At 44.8% G+C, this 19199-nt stretch overlaps 1 protein-coding gene across 2 annotated transcripts in view; it reads left to right on the top strand.

The window, feature by feature from the left end:
• The first annotated feature begins 435 nt into the window (after positions 1-435).
• The window catches only part of MXI1 (MAX interactor 1, dimerization protein), a 107869-nt gene continuing 89105 nt past the window's right edge, over positions 436-19199 (top strand). The window contains exon 1 of one of the 2 annotated variants that reach the window (XM_043985386.1): positions 436-1687. In XM_043985386.1, the coding sequence (XP_043841321.1) occupies positions 1426-1687 (262 nt within the window). In that variant the 5' untranslated portion in view covers positions 436-1425. The remainder of the gene's footprint in view (positions 1688-19199) is intronic. The other variant, XM_043985385.1, reaches the window with a different exon arrangement.

Here is a 19199-nt window from a genome sequence, read left to right as displayed (position 1 = left end):
GCTACCAAGTAGCAATAAGGATTGGGAGAGTCGTCCTCAGAAACAATAGGTCAATTCAATAAACATTTATTAAGCACTTACTATGTGCAAGGAACTGTACTAGTTAGGAGAGAGAGGGATACAAAGTATGATAATTTGAGGAAAGAGAAAGCCCTAACAGGATGGGAAAGGGGGAGAGGGCGTTGGATTGCTATACCCATCAAGGGAATAAACTGCCTCCTTAAATTCATTTAACAATAATTTTAATCGCCAAGGCATTGTTATAGATGCTAAGGTTAAAAAGAAAGGAAAAAACAAAACAAAACCAGGTCCTCAAAACTCAGGGGCGGGGGGGGAGGGGAGGAGGTGGGGAAGGGGAGGTAGAAGTGGTCAGCGAGAAACTTTTTATTAAGGATAAACAAAACATTTACAATTTAATTGGAAGGGTATTCCTGGAGATTTCAGGCATAGTCTGGATCACCACCAGGCATGGATGCTGGATAACAGGTTGAACTTGATGACCTCTAAAAAGTCTCTTCCAACTCTGAGATCCTATGATTAGGTGATAGTAGGGAATCCCAGAGATGATCTTTGCACAACTTGGGCTAGAGATCACAGGTGTAGGAGGAACAAGAGAAATACCCTCCCCCACCCCCACCTCCCAAGATCAGAAGATAACTCAGCATTTAAAGGAAAAAGAAAGCAAATCTAACTTCTCCGAAACTAACCTTTGCCATTTCTCCTACACTGAAAGCTTGGGGGGTGAGGGGGGAGGGAGGCGGTAGAGATGTCCACTGAAGGGATTGTGACCTAGACTTAGCCTTGGGATAGCATTCCGCGGTGAGAAAGGAAGGAGGTGGCAGGGCAGGGGTTGTGACGGGGGGAGTAGTTCTCCATTACCTAGGATGGTTTTAATTCTGCCCAGTTCCAGACTGCGGTGTGTTGTTTGTGCAGGTGTACACAAACAGTCGCCGTATGGATTTTTCCAGTTCGTGTCAAATGCGGTGAATTTCCGTGAAGGACTGAGGAGAAGCAGGTTGAAAACGCGACCGAGAAAGGGATTCAGAAGTGTGTGTGTCTGTGTGTGGGAGGGGGCCAGTCTAGAGACTCTTTTCCCCACCTTTTATCCCTACTGGTCAGACGGATGTACATGGCTCGCGCTAGGACCCAGGAGCCAGAGAGCCTCAGTCGTCCTGTAGGTTCATTCAATCTCTCATACACACACATACACTCACACACACGCACACCCGCGCGCGCACACACACGCACACATACACACACGCACGCAGACATACACAACTGCAACCAGGAGAGGTTCGGAAAGTCTGCGACTCTTTGCGGCCGCATTTTCTTCTCCCCAGATCCTGTCTGCACTTGGCAGCAACAAGCCTCCTCTCAGAGCGTCCGAAGCAGGAGCTCGGAGATTTCCCCCCCCACCCCCCCACCATGGGCAAACGCGGCAGGCCGAGGAAAGAGGCGAGATGCGGGGAGGAGGATGGGCCGGCCGCCTCTCCTGAGCCCCAGCCTCAGCCTCAATCGCAGCCCCAACCTGGGGCGCCCGTGGCAGCCCAACTCAGGTGCCCCTTCAGTGACATCTTCAACACCAGCGAGAGCTCGGTGGAGAAACATATCAACACTTTCCTGCAGAATGTGCAGATCCTGCTCGAGGCCGCCAGCTACTTGGAACAGATAGAGAAGGAGAACAAAAGTAAGTTTGCGGCTTTAGGGGGTAGCTTCTCGCTCTCCTCCGTCTGCTCCTGGCCCCTAGAACAAGCCGCTGCCCGTTCCCAGCCCTCCCCCAGCTCCTAGCTGTGAGCGACTGACACCAGAGGAAGGGACAGGCACTCAGGGCTCACAGAGATGTAACAAAGAGAGGGGGAGAGAGAGCGAGGGTGTGCGTCTCTGTGTCTGTCGGCTGGGGCTGTGGAGAAGACTGCAAAGTGTTGTTTGGCTGACAACCCGGCAGTGAGCAGGGTGTCCTCGGGGTCGTTTTTCCTCTCTCATTTTTTTCAGTCTCCTTGGCCGGACGGGTGTTTGTTTTGCCATCGCCTGGATCTGGGTGGGGTGGGTATATTAGCAGGCTAAAGTTGGAAGCGGAGGGTAGAGAACGGAGATTCCAGAACAAAACCCTGTTCTTTCTTCCTTGCTTTCTTTCATTCTCGCGTTGTCGCTCGGTCTCTCTGGCTCTCGCACTCTGTCTCCACCGTCTCTTTTTTCCTTTCTGTGAGCGCTGTTCTCCAGAGACCCACGTCCTGAGACACCATCCGGGGCTGCTGCCGGCACAAGTGTGCGGTGGTGTTAATCTCCCCTTCTCATCCACGACCCCTAGCAAAAACAACAAACAAAAAAGCCTTACGGTGTTTAGCCTGAAGAGTCTCCTTACCACCACCACCACCCCCCTTCAAAAAAAAAAAAATAAGGCCTTATGCAGTAGGAAGTTGGCCAAGGGAACGATGCTAAAAGGAAACTTTATGATCTTGTAGGAAACAATAGTTGACTAGGGTTTGAGCTGTTTTGATGGAGGTGGGTTTATTTATTTATTTTCCAGACGACGTCTCCAACTCAGCTGCCTGGGCAGTCTAGGAAGTAGATAGTCTTCCTGATAAATTGGGTCTACTGGCCTTGGTTTTGGGGGTGCTAGCCTTTTCCTCTGTACAGCTCACGACCCCCCCCCCCCAGTCAGCAGACTAACCATCCCTAACGGGTGCATGCGTTTGCCAGTGCTCGGCTCAGAACACAGTCACTGACAATAAAAGATGGGAGGGAGGGGGAAGGGGGAAAGAGAGACTGAGAAAACCCTGGCTATTTCATCTGTCCGAACAAGCAGGGAAGATCAATGCAAGACGTGTACACACACACACACACACACACACACACACACACACACAGATTGCAACGTGTCAGATCTTGAAACCCTCCCCTCACCATTCCCCCAACACACACTCTCGCTCCCACACGCCGAGAACAACATCACACACAAACACCCCCACCAAACAAACGCATCGACTTCCAGGGTTAAAGTAATCCTATGAAAGCACGAGAAATGTTGCGAATTCTTTATTTTATTTTAATCGCATTTCAGAGGTTTGCGGTGGGCTTTTTTTTTCCTACTCCAAAACGCTCTTAGCGTTTAGGTTGCAAAGGAGAAAAGCTCTGATGTCCGAGTTACCGTGTCTCTTTCGATTATTCATGGTGGGGAGGTAGGGAATGCATTGGCTAGGGCTGTAGTTTCTGAGAAACTGGAGTAAGAGAGTATGCGGATTGGGGGGGGGGAGCAGCAAGGATTTTTGTGTTCGTTTCGCAAGTGCAGATTAAGGGATGACATACTGGGGGTCTCTCCCTCCCTCACCCGCAGCGTCTTCTTTCGAGAGTTGCGTCTTCTGTTGACGAAGCTAATTCTTTCAGTTCTTTGCAAGTGTTTATGGAAGGGACTTTGGAAATGGGTTGAAACCTTATTTTTCCTTTTGCTACCCCTAAACTTAACCTCCTTTCTCTCTCCCCACACCCTCCCCTGCTTATCCCTGGAGACAAATGGAGGACCCAAAGCTCGGCGTTTTCTCGTTTATCCGCTTTCCTCATCCTTGGCGTGGCCGCAAGTCACGTAGGCAAAAAGCCGAGCGAGCCGGGTTGCCCAGTGGGGAGTGCGGAGGAGGAGGGAAAGGTCTCCTCCCTGCTGAGCTAGTCCGCGTGCTCTTGTTTGGGTGGGGAGGTCGTTGGAACAAAACTAAACAAAACCTGACTTGCTCCTTGGAGTAGGGCTTTAGCTCAGCAGTAGCCTCCTTTCCCCGGTCAAAGTCAACTTCATGTACTTATTCAGTCTTGTGTCAGCACCAGAAACCCACTCCTCCCCCCCTCCCCCCCCCCCCCGTGAAATATTTTTAGATCTCGCTCTCCCTTTTCGCTGCTGCTGTTTTGCTTTACAGGACGTGCTGCAAACAGCACCCTGATTTCCGCAGATGTGCTGAGCGCAGAGCGTGAAATAATGTGGCGAGGAGGAATAAAAGGCAGCGGGGCTGGATTGCTGAAAACGCTGAGGAGCTGGAGGCGCACATTCCCCCCCCTCCCCCCTCCTCCCCCCGCCCCCGGCCTCCCACGCATTGTTGGTGCTGTGGGGGATGACATAATCCGAAGTCTCTCGGTCCTCCCTGCTCTCAGACCAGCGCCACCCGAGTGGCATGCCCTTCTTGTTGTTACCCTGGGCTCCTTGCCATCATCCCCTGCAAATATCACCGAATTCTTTCCTACTTTTTCCCTCCGCCCCCCTTCTCCAGAGAAATGCAAGGCCCTTTGGAAGGGCCTTTCTTCTTCTTGATCTTCGCGGCCCTTGGCTGCTGTTTTTCCTCTTGCTCCACACAATGCCCAACGTCACGTCACCGGTGTGTGCCTAGAAACACTGAGCTGCTGAGGAGGGTCATGGTACCCCTCTCCATCCTCCGCAGGCAGTGGTGCGGCTTGTTTGTTTTGCTACAGCGCACGGATTGGATTAAAGAGAACATCTTAATTGGCAAAAAGTGAGAGGGGGGAAAGGAAATTAGTTTTAGATTCTAGATGGGGTCCGACAGGGTCACTGGGTTAAGGGTTGGGATATTTTGGGAAGGAAAACGCCGTTGTTTTCCTTTCTTTAAGCTTCCTCCCAGTTTCTTGCATGGTATTTTTTTTTAGGTCACATTACTGCATAGAATGCTGCTGGCTCAGGTGCATAACCTCCCTGCCTGCATTACAGCCCGCTCCCCCGTAGTCACTTGATCTCAGTTTCTCCGCCTCTCCCCGCTTCTCCCCTCCCAGTTGGAGACACGTGGTTTCCACATGGAGACAAACTTCTTTCCTCTGACTGGACTTGACCTAGCTGCGTGTTTTGGCCAATTGACAACTTTGGCCTCTCCTGACGTCACGCGTTGCTAGGGCTTAGAGGTCGGTGGGTGGGACCAGGAGTCCAGGCGGTGAGTCTCTGGGAACTGTAGTGCTTAAGCTGCCAGTCTATCCTCTTCTTAAAGGCTCTCCAGAGCCGTTGTGAATCTTTTTTCCAAGAGCAGTGCCAGGCTCCATTAAGAACGCCCAGCGAATAAATGTCTTACAGTATATGTCACTTTTGTATGAGCTGGGACTGGAGTGTCACAGGATGGGGATCTCCCAAACCTGTGGCCATCCCGGGTTATATTTCTACTTTTACTCTTGTTTACAAATATTGGGGATGTTGAGAGAGAGAGAGAGAGAGAGAGAGAGAGAGAGAGAGAGAGAGAGAGAGAGTGTGTGTTTGTGTAACAGAATTAGAATCTAGCTCTAGAAACTTTGGTGGCTTAGTCCAAATGCTATATTGTGTTTTGTAGATGGGGTGGATTTTTGTTATTTTTGCATGGTGATCAAATCAACAAATAGTTATCAAGCGTTTATTACGTGCAAGACTGCATGTTACTATATAAAATAAGGACTCTTTTGGAAGGAAGCGGGTTTACGGTTTGCCATCATTACCCGCCAAAAAAGGAACCAGTCTTTTTATAAATCAGCTTTCCTCTGTTTGTAATTGCCACATAGGCAAATTAGTACGACTGAACAAAAATCAAGAGTGATGTATGATGCACACCTGATTGAAAATTAAAGGAATAATGTGTATCATATTTAGAGAACCATAGTCTTCATCAGCAGCTAAAGATGGGGGGAGGGGCAGTGTAGGACTTACAGAGAATTCCAAGAGAGAGACTCATAAGGTGTTGAGGTGGAAGGAGCCTTAGGGATCATCTTGGGCAACCCTCTCATTTTACACAGGATACTAACCTGCAGTTTAAAAGCCGGGGAAGACAAAAACAACAACAGATAAATCACTGTTGACAGAAGAAAAGAGGTTGTTTTGTCTAGTTTGGGGGGAACAGTGCTCTGGGGGTATTATAAGTACTTAGAGAAGAAAAATAACCCAAGGAATACCTGAGAAAGCCCATTTAGGTGGAAACTGGAGAGATTGGAGAACGAGAAGTGAGAAGAAATCTGTCTTGAGTAAGATTCAGGATCATAGAATCCAGAGGAGGAAGGGTTCTTACATTAAACTCACACAAGCAGTAAGGCAGAAAACCAAGATTTGAACCTGGACAGTCTAATTTCAAATCCCATATAGTTAATACTACATAGGAAGAATGAAGGGACATGGGCTTCTTTAAAAAAAAAAAAGGAAGCTGAAAGATCTATATTATTCAGTTAATCCTGTCTTTCTAACTTTATTACCCATATTCACCAGACTGAGCTACTTACTTTTTCTCAATGTTGTACTCGGACTTGTCTTTATTTCTGCTATATATATCCCTCAAGGCCCAACTCAAGACTGGTCCATCTCCATTTCTTACTACTTCCGCCCACACTAAATCCTCCATCCTCGGAACTCCGATCGCAGTTAAGAGTTTGTATCATATAATTTAACATTTATCTTTTCTCAGATTATTTCCCTTTCCCTTGTGTTATTTCTCTCTCCATTTACAATGGACCCCTTAAGGCAAAGATTGTGTTGGGCCCACAGTAGGTGTTCAGCAAATATACATCCATTTGAATGGAAGTGAGGGTTAACTACAGGCAGGAATAGAATTGGGCCCCAAGGTTCAGAACCAGGTAGGTGCTTTGGATAGCAGTGTTTTCAGAAGCAACTGATCCAGTCTGGGGCTTGGGGCTCTGCACCACATTTGACTTTAGCCAGCTCAGGGAAAACGAGGTAGAACTATCCCTTAAGCTGGAAGAGATATGAGCCTGGATTGAGGTAGTGAGGTCAGGTCTTGAGAGCTGTCTCCACAATGTTTCTGCATCTACCTGGTAGTTAAAACCATGAGAATGGATCAGGTACCTCCAAGTTGGGGTCAGGTCCTCTTATCCTAAAACTGAGAATTTTCTTAGCAGCTGATGTTCAAACAGATCACATTTCCACCACTGAGCTGCCTGAACTAATTGCCTTTTTCTAAAAACCCTATGGATTTTTTGTTTGTTTGTTTGTTTTGGAGATGAGGATTCTTCAGCAGCAATCCTGCTTTCCCTGCTTCCTTAGTGAGGAGGCCCAACACTGCTGCAAGAGCCTTGTATTTAGGTATTTTTCTTAGTTCTAGATTTTGATCTCTGCAAGCCTGTCTGATAAATGCTGGTGTCAAGTAGAGGGTGTTGGCTCCTGGTCAAAGCTGGATAGCTGGCTTTGAAGATGTAATCAGCATTTAAGGCCTCAAAGTACCAGAGACAAGGTACATTATGGAAGGGACACTGGTAAAGGTACATAGTCTCCAATGAATGTAAGAAGACAAGTCTCTTTTTCCTTAGTTTCGAAAGAAAAGGAGGTATTTATTAAATCGTGCACCTGCAGACTTTTCAATTCAAAGGTCTCTCTTCATAACAGCTACTAAATCTTAGAGAAACACAAAGCTTGACAGGGACTGAATGTGAAAACATAGGAGCCATTTAAAGACTGGAGGAGGGGTAGCTAGGTGGCGCAGTGGATAAAGCACTGGCCCTGGATTCAGGAGGACCTGAGTTCAACTCCAGCCTCAGACACTTGACATTTACTAGCTGTGTGACCCTGGGCAAGTCATTTAACCCTCATTGCCTGACCAAAAAAAATAAAAATAAAAGTAAAGACTGAAGGAAAGTGTGACATTGGTGGCAACCAAGCCACTGTTCAGCCTGCCTCAGGTGGGGGTGGACTTATTCTATCTGGAGGCAAGTTTACTTTTTAGAAGGGAATTTTGTGCTTGGTGACACATTTGGAAGCTGTGTCTCTGGTTGCTGGACACCTTTAGGTCAAAATCTGAGGCCAGTAGGCAGGGAAGTTTCCTGAATTTTGCCTGGGAGGGAATGGGTCACTAGGTCAGAAGGTTGTATCCCCTTAGAGTTATGAAACTATAGAGCTGGAAGGGCTCATAGAAATAATCCACTCCAACCCCTGGCATTCCAAATGGAGAAAGTGAGGGATTTATTACGAACTGACACTGGGTAAAATGTTTACTGAATTAACAACTCTGTCAAAAGTAGCTGGTTGCCCTTTTTTTTAAGCATCTGACCTGCAGAAATGAATTTGCCACAGTGATTTTCATGTCCATTGTGGTATCCTCTGCTGTAGATCCATTCCTCCCCTCTACTTCCCTCTTACCCCATCCCCTACCAACACTTTCTATAAATATAGTTAGATAAATATTGATTTAAACTGGGTTTCTAGAGCAGGATCACATGTTTCGCCTGGCCTGATCTTTGCTAAGATACCACCTCCAAGTCAGAGCTGACACACCTAAGCCCCCTCACAACTTTGGCTTCCAAATGACCCTCTTTCTGAGAGGTGAACCATGGTTTTGTGGTTTTGGAGTTAAAAGAAATGGGAACTTTGTTTGAATAATGCAGAAAGCTATTTTCAGAAGGAAGAAGTGGAGTAAAGCTTGTCTTAGCCTGACCCTCCGGAACCACTCCCCTCTCTTACCCATTTAAAAACACAGGCACATAGGAACATAGAACTTCAGAATTGGAAAGGACTCTAATGATCACCTATTCCAACCTCTTCATTTCATGGATGAGAAAACTGAGGCCCAGAGAGGTTATGTGATTTGACAATGGCCACAAAGTCAGCCATTAACAAAGCTGGAACTAAAACCCAGATGTCCTGACTCAGTCCAGGGTTCTTTCTACTACTCTTTGGGGAATTTTCCCCTTGCAGTCAGAAGCTAAATTAAAGAGCTGTGACAAGAGACAGAACTCTGGGAGCTGGATTGTGGGGGAAGGGGAGGCATATTATATAGAACTTGGTACTTTGCTGTAAGAGTTGGCTGATACCCAAACCAATGGTTCCCAAACCTGAGTCAGTGACCTCAGCATAGCTCTGCTCATTTCAAAGACTATTATGAACTCCTAGTTGAGTGTCCAAAATAAAATTCATTTTAATTCTATGGAATTTTTAAAACATGTTTTAAAAATTTATGGGGGGGGGCAGCTAGATGGCGCAGTGGATAGAGCACCGGCCCTGGAGTCAGGAGTACCTGAGTTCAAATCTGGCCTCAGACACTTAATACTTACTAGCTGTGTGACCCTGGGCAAGTCACTTAACCCCAATTGCCTCACTAAAAAAAAAAAAATTTATGGGGGGCATAGGATTGGGATAGAGCATAAATCATGTGACAACATGGAAATGTGAATACTTTTATTTTCAGGAAGATGAATTAAAGGCAGCATTGAGGAATGAGGTACCATGTTCATTGGTGCCCTGTTTCCTGGGAACTCATAAAAGATATAGAATGTTAAAACTTGAAGGGACATTAGAGATCTTATCCTTCTCCCTCATTTTTGGAGAGAAGGAAAGAGGAAATGACCAAACTCACCGAATAGAGTGTCCAAGTAAGAACTGGAAAGAACCTAGATCTCCGAATTCTTGACACCATTTTACCACTCGCTGACATTTGGGTGAAAGCACCTCACTGACATTTAGGTCAGGTGCTAAGTAAGCTGTGTTTTTGCAAATGGACAGTCCCCATGTGCAGACAGACACCTGTTGCTTGGCTTTGTTGCTAAGACTTAATGGAAATGATTGTCTCTGAAATAATTGTCCCTGGTTCATCCTGGGCCAGAGGTGTTAAGGCCTAGGACAGATGTCTTTATCCCTCTGGCTGAAAATATTGTCCACTTGCCACCAGTTTGGACTTGAGAATCCAACTTTGCTTGCTTAATTGAACCCCTCTTTTGTGAAAGAAGGTTTTTAAATACAGGTAGACTTTGCTTTTTGCATAGATTTGTTCTTTGCTGGGGATAAGGGGGAAGAAGGGAGGGAGGTGATGTTTATATAAGTCAACTTAGATTTATACCTTCATCAGAAGGATGCTCAAAAGGAGAGCTAAGGTAAATGTTTCATGCTTCTGTAAAATGAGAAATAATTTTTCAATGTTAGTGATTCTCCCCTAATCTGTAGTAACAGAAAGAACAGTTTCTGGTTTTGGTCCTGCCACCAACTAGCTGTATAACTTTGTATAAATTATTTTCTTTCTGTGGCCCTCCACATGCTCTTCGGTAAAAATAAAGCAATTGAGAGATAGTGAAAAGTGGCACACACCCCAGCAGTTCAATCTTCTGAAGAAACTTTGGTCCAGGGAAGTGCCAGAGATTTTGCAATGTCCTCACCTCCCGAAATGTGAGTTTTCTGGGGAGCTATTCCTTTCCTCATTTGCATGTGAATCTGTGGGAGATTGTAAAGATTTGAGTATGGGTGGGCTAAGAATGATTCCATTGTTTGATTTTTTCCCCCTGTTATTATGTTGCTGTTTCAATTAAATACGTTGCTGTTTGGAAAAAACAAAAACAAAAATAAGTGGATTGAACTAGACAACCCCTAAGAGCCTTTTAAGCTCTAACAAGCTATGCTTCCTAAGGAGAGATCACTTCCAGCAGGGGGAATTTGGTTGTTTGTTTGGTTATTGTGTTAGTTTTTTTAAAGTAGGGCCCATTTTGGGGTAAGACACTCTGTCTATAACTTCACCTTGATTTCTAAGCATTATCAATAGCATAAAACCCCTACGTTTCAAGAAGGGTGTTTCTCCCTGCCACTCCTGTGTGGTTTTTTTAAATTATATAATTTTTGTACTATCCCCGACCATTCATCCAGCTCCACTTTTTATTCTTGCCAGGCAAGTAAGGTGGCATCAAGTCATCTCCATTCTCTGTTACTTATTTTGTGCTTCTTTGAAGCACTCTTTTCATAGTATGCCCACCTTACCATGATACTTTTAAACCACTTGGTAGGCAGTCCCGATAACCAACTCCAGCACATGTTTAGGAAGAACAAGCATGTTTTAGTAGTTTTCTGATCAGAATATAAGTGGTAGGGCTAAAATAAATGCTGTTACCAAAAAACCTTTCAAATAACTTTTAGATTATTGTTTTCACTAAATCATAATTTAATATTTATTTATTCGTTCATTCAAAAGGTATTTGCTGAACACTTACTATAGGCGAGGGCCAATACTAGGTGCTATCAAGGACACAAAGGAGTATAAAATTAGTCCCTGACTACTCTGGACTTACAATAAGAATTCACCAATAACTATGCTACAAGATAAAAATTAGTATGTTCATAAAAGATATAGAAAGGGGGCAGCTGGGTGGTGTAGTGGATAAAGCACCAGCCCTGGATTCAGGAGGACCTGAGTTCAAATGTGGCCTCCAGACACTTGATACTTACTAGCTCTGTGACCCAGGGCAAGTCACTTAACCCCAATTGTCTCACCAAAAAAAAAAAAAGTGTTATGGAAGTGCAGAGGAAAGAGAGATCACTTCCTGCAGAAGGGATTAGGAAAGGATTCCTTCAGAAATGACATTTCATCTGGGCCAGTGAGGATAGGTAGGAACTGGACAGGCAGAACTTGTATTATTTGAACCTCGGTTTTTTTGGCTCTTTTGCAGTGACTTAAGACTTAACATAAATATTTTACTGTTTTGATTTATGTTTCTCTGCAGGCAGATCTGTAAATATGGGCTGACATTTCACAGCTCTGCTTTCCTGGGCATGAGGAGAGGGTATAGTCATTGTCCTAGGCTATATAAGTCCCCATCATTGCCCTGTGAGATCCCTAAGTCCTTTTCCTACCTATTCAAGGCCAAGCCAACACTGCTTCCTTCATTTCTCTGGGCCCATGGTTGGACCCTGGATAGAGCATTTGACTTGGAGTAAGACAGACTTAGGTTCCAATCCCACTAGTGATGTCCCCTGGAGTTGTTTCTGAGCTTCAGTTTCCCCATCTTTAAAATGAGGAGGTTGGGCCTGATGAGCTCTAAGGCTCCTTCAAGTTCCGAATCTATGATCTTATAATCATCTGTGAAATGGAGAACTTGATGCTTGCATGACCTACTTCCAGGAGTTGTGAGGATTATCTCTAGACCAGAGGTTTAAAATTCAGCACTCATGGGCCATAAGCTACTAGCAAAACTCCTGAGTGAGGCCCGAAGCAGATTAAAATGGAATTGGAAAAATTTTAACAAATAAATAAAAGTTACAATAAAATATAGATAATGTTAATTTGGGGGGGGGTTTTCTGAGTCAGTATGCAGCAAGCAGAGATCTATTTCTATTTGGGTTTGGCACTACTGCTCCAGATCATCTAGGAATGTATCTGTTCAATTTTATTTGAAAACCATGTACCAATATAAAGTCTTAAAGTGATCCTGTCCTTCCTAGCCTCTTTCTTCTCTCATTCTTCTTTTGTCCCTCCCACAAGTTCAAATCGAGTTCTTGTACACCCAGCAACTAGTCCCCAAAGAGGTCCCTAGCAAGTATTTCCTCTCTATTTTCAGAGGGAGAAACTGGATCCCTGAAAGAGAGCTGAGGAAGGAGAGAATCAGCAGGAAAGCCAGTAAACTAAACCTGGAATTGTAAAGTCCCCACTGAGGCCCCAGTTAGGTAGGGTGTGTTCCCCCTTGGCCAGGCCGTATTGGTCTTGGCATATGTTCTAACCTGTTTTCTTGCTAGTCATCCTTGGGCGCAGGACAGCCAAAACCTGTTGTGTGCTTCTTGAGGCATTGAAATTGAGGACAAAGTGGTCCCTTCCCTTTGAGGGAGAAGTCATCTCCATGCTGCTTTGCATCCTCTGGCAAACTCATCCAACCAGTACAGCCTTTATGAGACACCTCATGAGGTGGATTATGTCTGACTTCCTGAAGGACAACTTTGCCAGGCCTATGGCTTGAGCCAGTAGCTCATGCAGAAGAACTGGGGTGGGGTGTGTTAGGCAAGCATAGAGAGCAGGGTAGCTACTGGGGGGGTGGGGTAGGAAGGAAGGACACACATGGGTTGGAAAGCTCCCTTGGGCTGCTTTTGCTTCTGTAGTCAGTCAGTGTATTTACACTGCAGGGAGCAATCCACATTCCTGTTGTTCATTCTTTAATCTTGACACCAGCTCTAGGAATTCTGTCACTGTCACAGGGCAAAGGAAGGGATGGCTTGGGAGCAACAGAAGGACCTGTGTGGGAGCCAAACTCAGTGAGTCCATGGCAGTCTTGGAATTCCTCAAGTGCTTTCCCTTGGTGGCCTCCCCATGACTTGCCCAGACATTTCTCCTCTGGGGGAAGCTTTGGGAGGGCCAGTCTCATGTGTGCTCACCTCATTAAGTCTAGTGTGTCTGTATCCCAGTTGGTCAAGCAGCTGGGGCCTTTAGAACATCTAAAAGATTAGGAAGAAGTAGTGTCACAAGGGTCAACAAAAGCTTTGCTCTGGATACTAAGGGTCTGAAGCACTCCCTTTTTAGATATGACAGTCAGGGTTAGTATGAAGATAGGAGACAGATCTGAATTTAAGGGGTCTAACTTTTCACTGTGGCTTCTGGACATGTTGCTGTGGAGCAATGACCTGTATTACTGGGGGCTGGCTGTAATCAGGAGGTTCAGGTAACCTGAACAGGAATGAACTGGTTAGGTTGGGCCCACCTACTGGGAGGAAAATCGATGGAGGAAGAATGGGGGGAGGGGGAATAAAGAAATAGAGATGGACAGTTCCCAACCCTCTGCCTCTCAAAAGAGAAACCAGAATTTCACTTGTCCCTATAATGATGATAATAATTTACATTTATATAACATTTTAAGGCTTGCAAATTGCTTTATATACTTTATTTTTACATCTCATTTTAGGCTTGGCTTATAGTATAATCACATCAGCTATTAACTCTTGGGATATTTTAAATGTAATTTTATTTTCTCTATTTATTTTTTCTTCTCTTTTACTTGATCAAATTTCCACAGATTTTTTCCTCTTCTTCCTTTATTATTCCCCACTTTCTTTCTTCTTGACTTCCTTAAACTCTCCCCTAATTTCCAACCTTCTGGAAAGAAACCTTTCCTAAACCCCCACCCCCACCCCAGAGGGAGAGACTGGGTTTCTTTGGTGTTGGGTTTGTGGGTTTTTTTGGAGGGGGGGTTTGCCTTTCTTTTTATTACCAGAGTTTAGCACAGTACCTGACACTTAGGAAGTGCTTAATAAGTCTTTGTTGATGAACTAATCCTTACCACAACTCTGTGAGATAAGTAAGCCAGTTAATTTAAAATTTGCTCTCGGTTTAGCATTGTGCCAAATCTTGGGGATGCAAAGAAAAGGAAGAAGTCTCTTTGCTCCAGGAGTTTATATTCTAATGAGGGGAACAGGAGATAAATAACTAGGTACCTTGTTGTTTTGTCCATTTACAAAGAGGACCATGACATCGGGGTGATGTCATGACTTGAAGTGAATTGTATTTAAGTGAGGGAGGGCTGTTTGAGGTCACTAACCTCATTTTCTCCTCCAGAGCCATCTGGGTCCAGTGGCAAGATAAAGATCAGGATGACTGGAGATGGCCCTGGATGTTTAAAGCAATTGGGATTATGTGTCTTGCCTAGGGTCACACAGCTAGTAAGTGTCCAAGGTGAGACTGGAACTCAGATCTTCCCAACTTCAGGGCCAGTGCTTTATCCACTGCTCCACCTAGGTACCTACAAGGAAGACAGAAGGTCAGTAATTCCAGAAGGGAAATCCCTAAAGGCTGGGTAGACTGGGAAGGGACTCTTGGAGGAGAGATTGGAGCTTTGTCTTGCAGGAAGCCAGGTAAGGTAAGAGGTGCAGGTCAGGAGGGAGAGTAATCCAAGCATGTCACACAACCAATGTAAAGACAAGAGTGTCTGTGAGAGGAACTTCAAGTAGGTTAGAGGAGCTGAGTCATAGAGTACAAAGAAGGGAAGAAGACTTAAATGACTTAAATGATAGGAAGGGGCCAAGTATAAATGTTGGAAATGCCAAAGAAAGGGCTTCATATTTGATCCTAAATGTAATAGGGAGCCTCTGAAGTATATTGAGTAATAGGATAACATAATTAGGCCCATGCTTTAGGAAAATCACTTTGGTAGCCAAATGGATGTTGGATTGGGATATGGAGAGACTAGAGGGAAGGAGACCAATTTGAAGGCAGGGAAGAGGTGATGAGGGTCCTGAATTGGGGTGGTGGTTTTGTGCTTAGAGGGAAGGGGACTAGAGGTATTATATTCCCCATTATGCAGATGAGGAAACTGAGGCTCAGAGAGTTTATGTGAGTCATCTCCAGCAGAATCTGAACCCATATTTCTCCAGATTCCAAGTCTTGTGCTGCTTATACTGAAAAAGAACATAGGATGATGAATGATGAGTGGTATGTGGAAATTGAAGTAAATTATTTTGTATATGACAGTAGTCCCACCCTAGACTCTCTAGAATTCAACCATCATTTATTAAAAACCTACTACATGGGGCGGCTAGGTGGCATGAGGCAGCTAGGTGGCGCAGTGGATAAAGCACCAGCCTTGGATTCAGGAGTACCTGAGTTCAAATCCGGCCTCAGACACTTGACTTACTAGCTGTGTGACCCTGGGCAAGTCACTTAACCCCCATTGCCCAGCAAAAAACAAACAAACAAACAAAAAAACCTACTACATGGGGGGCTGCTAGGTGGTGCAGTGGATAGAGCACTGGCCCTGGATTCAGGAGGACCTGAGTTCAAATTTGACCTCAGACACTTGACACTTACTAGCTGTGTGACCCTGGACAAGTCACTTAATGCTCATTGCCCCCCAAAAAAAGAGAGAGAAAGAGAAACCTACTACATTCAAAGCATGATGATAAGTGTTGGGTGAGATACAAAACTCGTTATGACCTGGCTTCTGCCCTCCTGGATCTTAGTACAGGAGCTTAGAATTTAGTGAAATAGACAGAGCCAAGTACAGTAGAGCTGTCAGAGCTGGAGGCCATCTGGTCTAAAGGCAGATGCAGTGTTATATCATCTCTGTTTTACAGATAAGGCATATAAGACCCACAGCAAAAAAGAAAAGGGGATAGAGTCAGACAGTTTCAGAGCTGGAGTGGTGTCCAGAGGTCACAGGCTAAAATCCTCATTTTACAGAGGCCAAAGCAGTGGAGTGACTTGTTCAGGGACATATTCTCTCAGTGTCAGCGCCAGGTCTCTTGACTTCTCTTACAATATTCTTTGCACTGTACCAATCAACACTTATTAAGTACCTACTGTGTGTGTGTGTGTGTGTGTGTGTGTGTGTGTGTGTGTGTGTGTGTGTGAGAGAGAGAGAGAGAGACAGAGAGAGAGAGACAGAGAGAGAGAGAGAGAGATGGGTGCACTCCCACCAAGTACTGTGCTAAGTGCTGGGGATACAAAATGTGGCAAAAGATATTCCCTGTCCTCAAGGAGCTTACAATCTAATGGAAGAGACAACATGCAAACAAATATTTATGAAGCAGACTATATACAGGATAAATAGGAAATAACTAAATGACGAAAAGCACTGGAATTAGGGGGTTTAGGGAAGGCTTCCTGTAGAAGGTGGAATTTTAGTTGAGGCAGGATGTTCAGATTCATTTGCTTGTCCACTTTGTGCAAGGGCCTGGTATCTCTGAGAGGCCTTGGTCAGTTTCTGTTGACCAGGAAGTCAGTGGTAAATAGGAGAAAAAATAACTTGGTTCTTGGCCCAAGCAGATGCAACAGAGTAAATAAGCACTCTGCCAGGAATGGCAGGAGTTTCCTTCCCTGCAGGGAAGGTCTTCGGTGGTCTTCTTCATTGGAAGAGGCATGGTTAATGTGACTGGTTTTACCAACAGAGACCCGAGCTGATTTAGAGATCCCTTTTCTAAGGAAGAATGAAGTAGTTACTAACTTGGGAGTTGGATTTGAGAATGCGGCTTTCTTCACCTGAATATTTATACATCAAGCTTTCCCCCAGTGCTATTTGAAAAGACTAACAAACATTTTTTAAAATAACATTTTTATTTAAAGTTTTGAGTTCCAAATTCTATCCCTCCTTCGTTCCCTCTGCTCCCCCCTCACTGAGGCAGAAGCAGACATAGTAGTTATATACCTGTGCAATTATGTAAAACATAGAAAGCATTTAAAAAAATTAAAGACATAAGTGAATTCTAATAGAATACTAAGAGGCAATCAGTGAGCTAGCATTCATTTAAAACTTTCTCTGGGCTTAGTATTGTGTTAAATACAAAGAAAAGAAAAAATCCCTGTGCTCAAGGAGCTTATATTCTAATGAGGGAAACAACAGGTAAATAACTAGGTACTTACAAGTTATATACAGAGAAGATGGAGGGCAGTGTAGGGGAAAGTGCCATGTGTTCTAATCCCTTCTCAGCCATGACCTTGAAGTGGTCCCTTTCTCTGTCTAGATCTGTTTCCTCATCTATAAAATAAAGTAGCTGATGTAGATAACCTCTAAAGCCTTCTGAAACTCTATTAAACACTATTTGTGGAACATTGACTTTGGCACAGAAGAGCAGAATTCTACTAGACACCTAAAACCAGATGAAAAATAATATGCCATGCGTATGTTATGAAGACCTAGCAAGTCTCTCAGATGTGCATATTAATTGATTTCTGCAATGCAGATTCCTCTTTGGATTCAACTTGTTCTGAATAAGAAGAGGACATCAGTGAGATTAACAAATCCATTATTATCACTGAAGATCGGCTGCTGTGTAAGGGCCATTTAATAAAATGGTTTTTGTTTGTTGTTGTTGGGATTTTTTTTTTAAAGCCCTTTTCTAAAGAGGAAGAGAGAGACCAGCCTAGGAGTCAAGTGCAGCTGTTGGAACCCCTGCCAAGCAGCCTGATCTCACCATCAGAAACCCGAAGTTTAAAACTCCCATTTTCTGTGATGTCAGATGAACACCCTCCTTTCCTCTCCCTCTCCCCAGAATCCCATGCCTCTTCTTTCCCCTTTTCCCCTCTCCTGTGTCCCAGGCACCTGATTTGTTTAAGCGCGTCGGGGTCCTGGACTGGAGCTGTCAGCCAGCATGGGTGAATGGGATCTGGCAGACTACTTCTCCGGCAGATCATTACGTCACTCTTTTTAGACCCAAATTTATCTCTATGCATACAGACCGGCTGTACTCTAACTGCAGGCTGGCTTTGAAAGAGCTCACATGAGGAGTGAGGGATGTCTGACTCATGGACTGAGTTCTGTTTCTTTTTCTGCTGCCCTGAGCTTTTTGAGCATGGGGAGGAGTGGAGGGTGGAGTGGGAGGGGTGGGGTGTGTGTGTGTGTGTGTGTGTGTGTGTGTGTGTGTGTGTGTGTGTAAGTCAAGGTGGAATTAGTACTGGGAGGTGAAAAATAAGGCAGACCCATTATTATTGTCCTGTTCCTCATTCTGGGGACCTTGATCTTCAGAGCCCTATACATTTCTAGCCTTGATTAAGCTTATCATTGATTCACTACACCTGCAGAAAACTGTTCTACACACTAACTGCTTTTCAGACAAGTCACTTGGGAAAGTCATTTAATCTGCCTGTAATGCCTCTACTCCTGATTCCATCCATGAAATAGACACACTATTTATTGGCCCTGAATAGTTGATAACTCTTATTGGCAACCTGCACTTTGGACACTGAAAAGAGCCTGAACTCCTGAAACACAGAGCTTTTTATATTTCACTCCATATAAAACTGATATTTAGGGCCACTGGATCACTCAGCTTGGCACAAACATGGAACTTTCCATCTTCAAATAATGAGACACTTGTACAGAGACTCCTCCAAGAGACAGTGTTGTGCCAGGAGAGGGCTGATAGCGAGGAAGCCTGGGAGCCTCTTATCAATAAGAGGACACCCCTCTTGTCCTTAGTTTTCCCATCTGCTGTATGGAATTCATAATGTACCTTGCTCCATCATAAGAACATCGGAAGTGCCACATGTGATTCTTCCCATGGTCCCATCCCAATAGGATTCTGTTCCATCAGGTCACATGGGATGGAGGACAGGTAACTGAGGTGTTTGCACCAGGCCTAGTCCTCTAAGGGTGGGGTGGGGAGCATACTACCCACAGCTGGGCAGTGACTCAAGTAGGGCAGCCACATGAGGAGAAGGTGGCTTCCCCAACTGGTGCTAATTACCAGAGGCTCAGTCACAGACATATAATCATCATACAAGCTTTCCATACCCCTCAGTCTTGCCATACACTCCTTACATTAAGAGCCTCTATGTGGAAAGTAACACACTGCTATAGAACTGAGTATGAAAAGATAGGTAAGCGAGGGTCTGTGCCCAGAGGGAACTCAGGGTCTAGTGTGGGGAGATAAGACAGACAGACAGACACACAAATATGCTTGACACTTTGATACTCTGTCATCAATATAATACAAAGCTGTCCTCACCCATATAAACCTGTTTTCCCCAGTCAACACACAGTGTAATTTACCCCACCCATATTGCTAGAAGCATGGCCCTAAAGGG

Source organism: Dromiciops gliroides, chromosome 2 (assembly GCF_019393635.1).
Source record: "Dromiciops gliroides isolate mDroGli1 chromosome 2, mDroGli1.pri, whole genome shotgun sequence".
NCBI classification, from domain to species: Eukaryota; Metazoa; Chordata; class Mammalia; order Microbiotheria; family Microbiotheriidae; genus Dromiciops; species Dromiciops gliroides.
The sequence above is the reverse complement of the archived record's forward strand: the minus strand, read 5'-3'. Positions and strand labels throughout refer to the sequence as shown.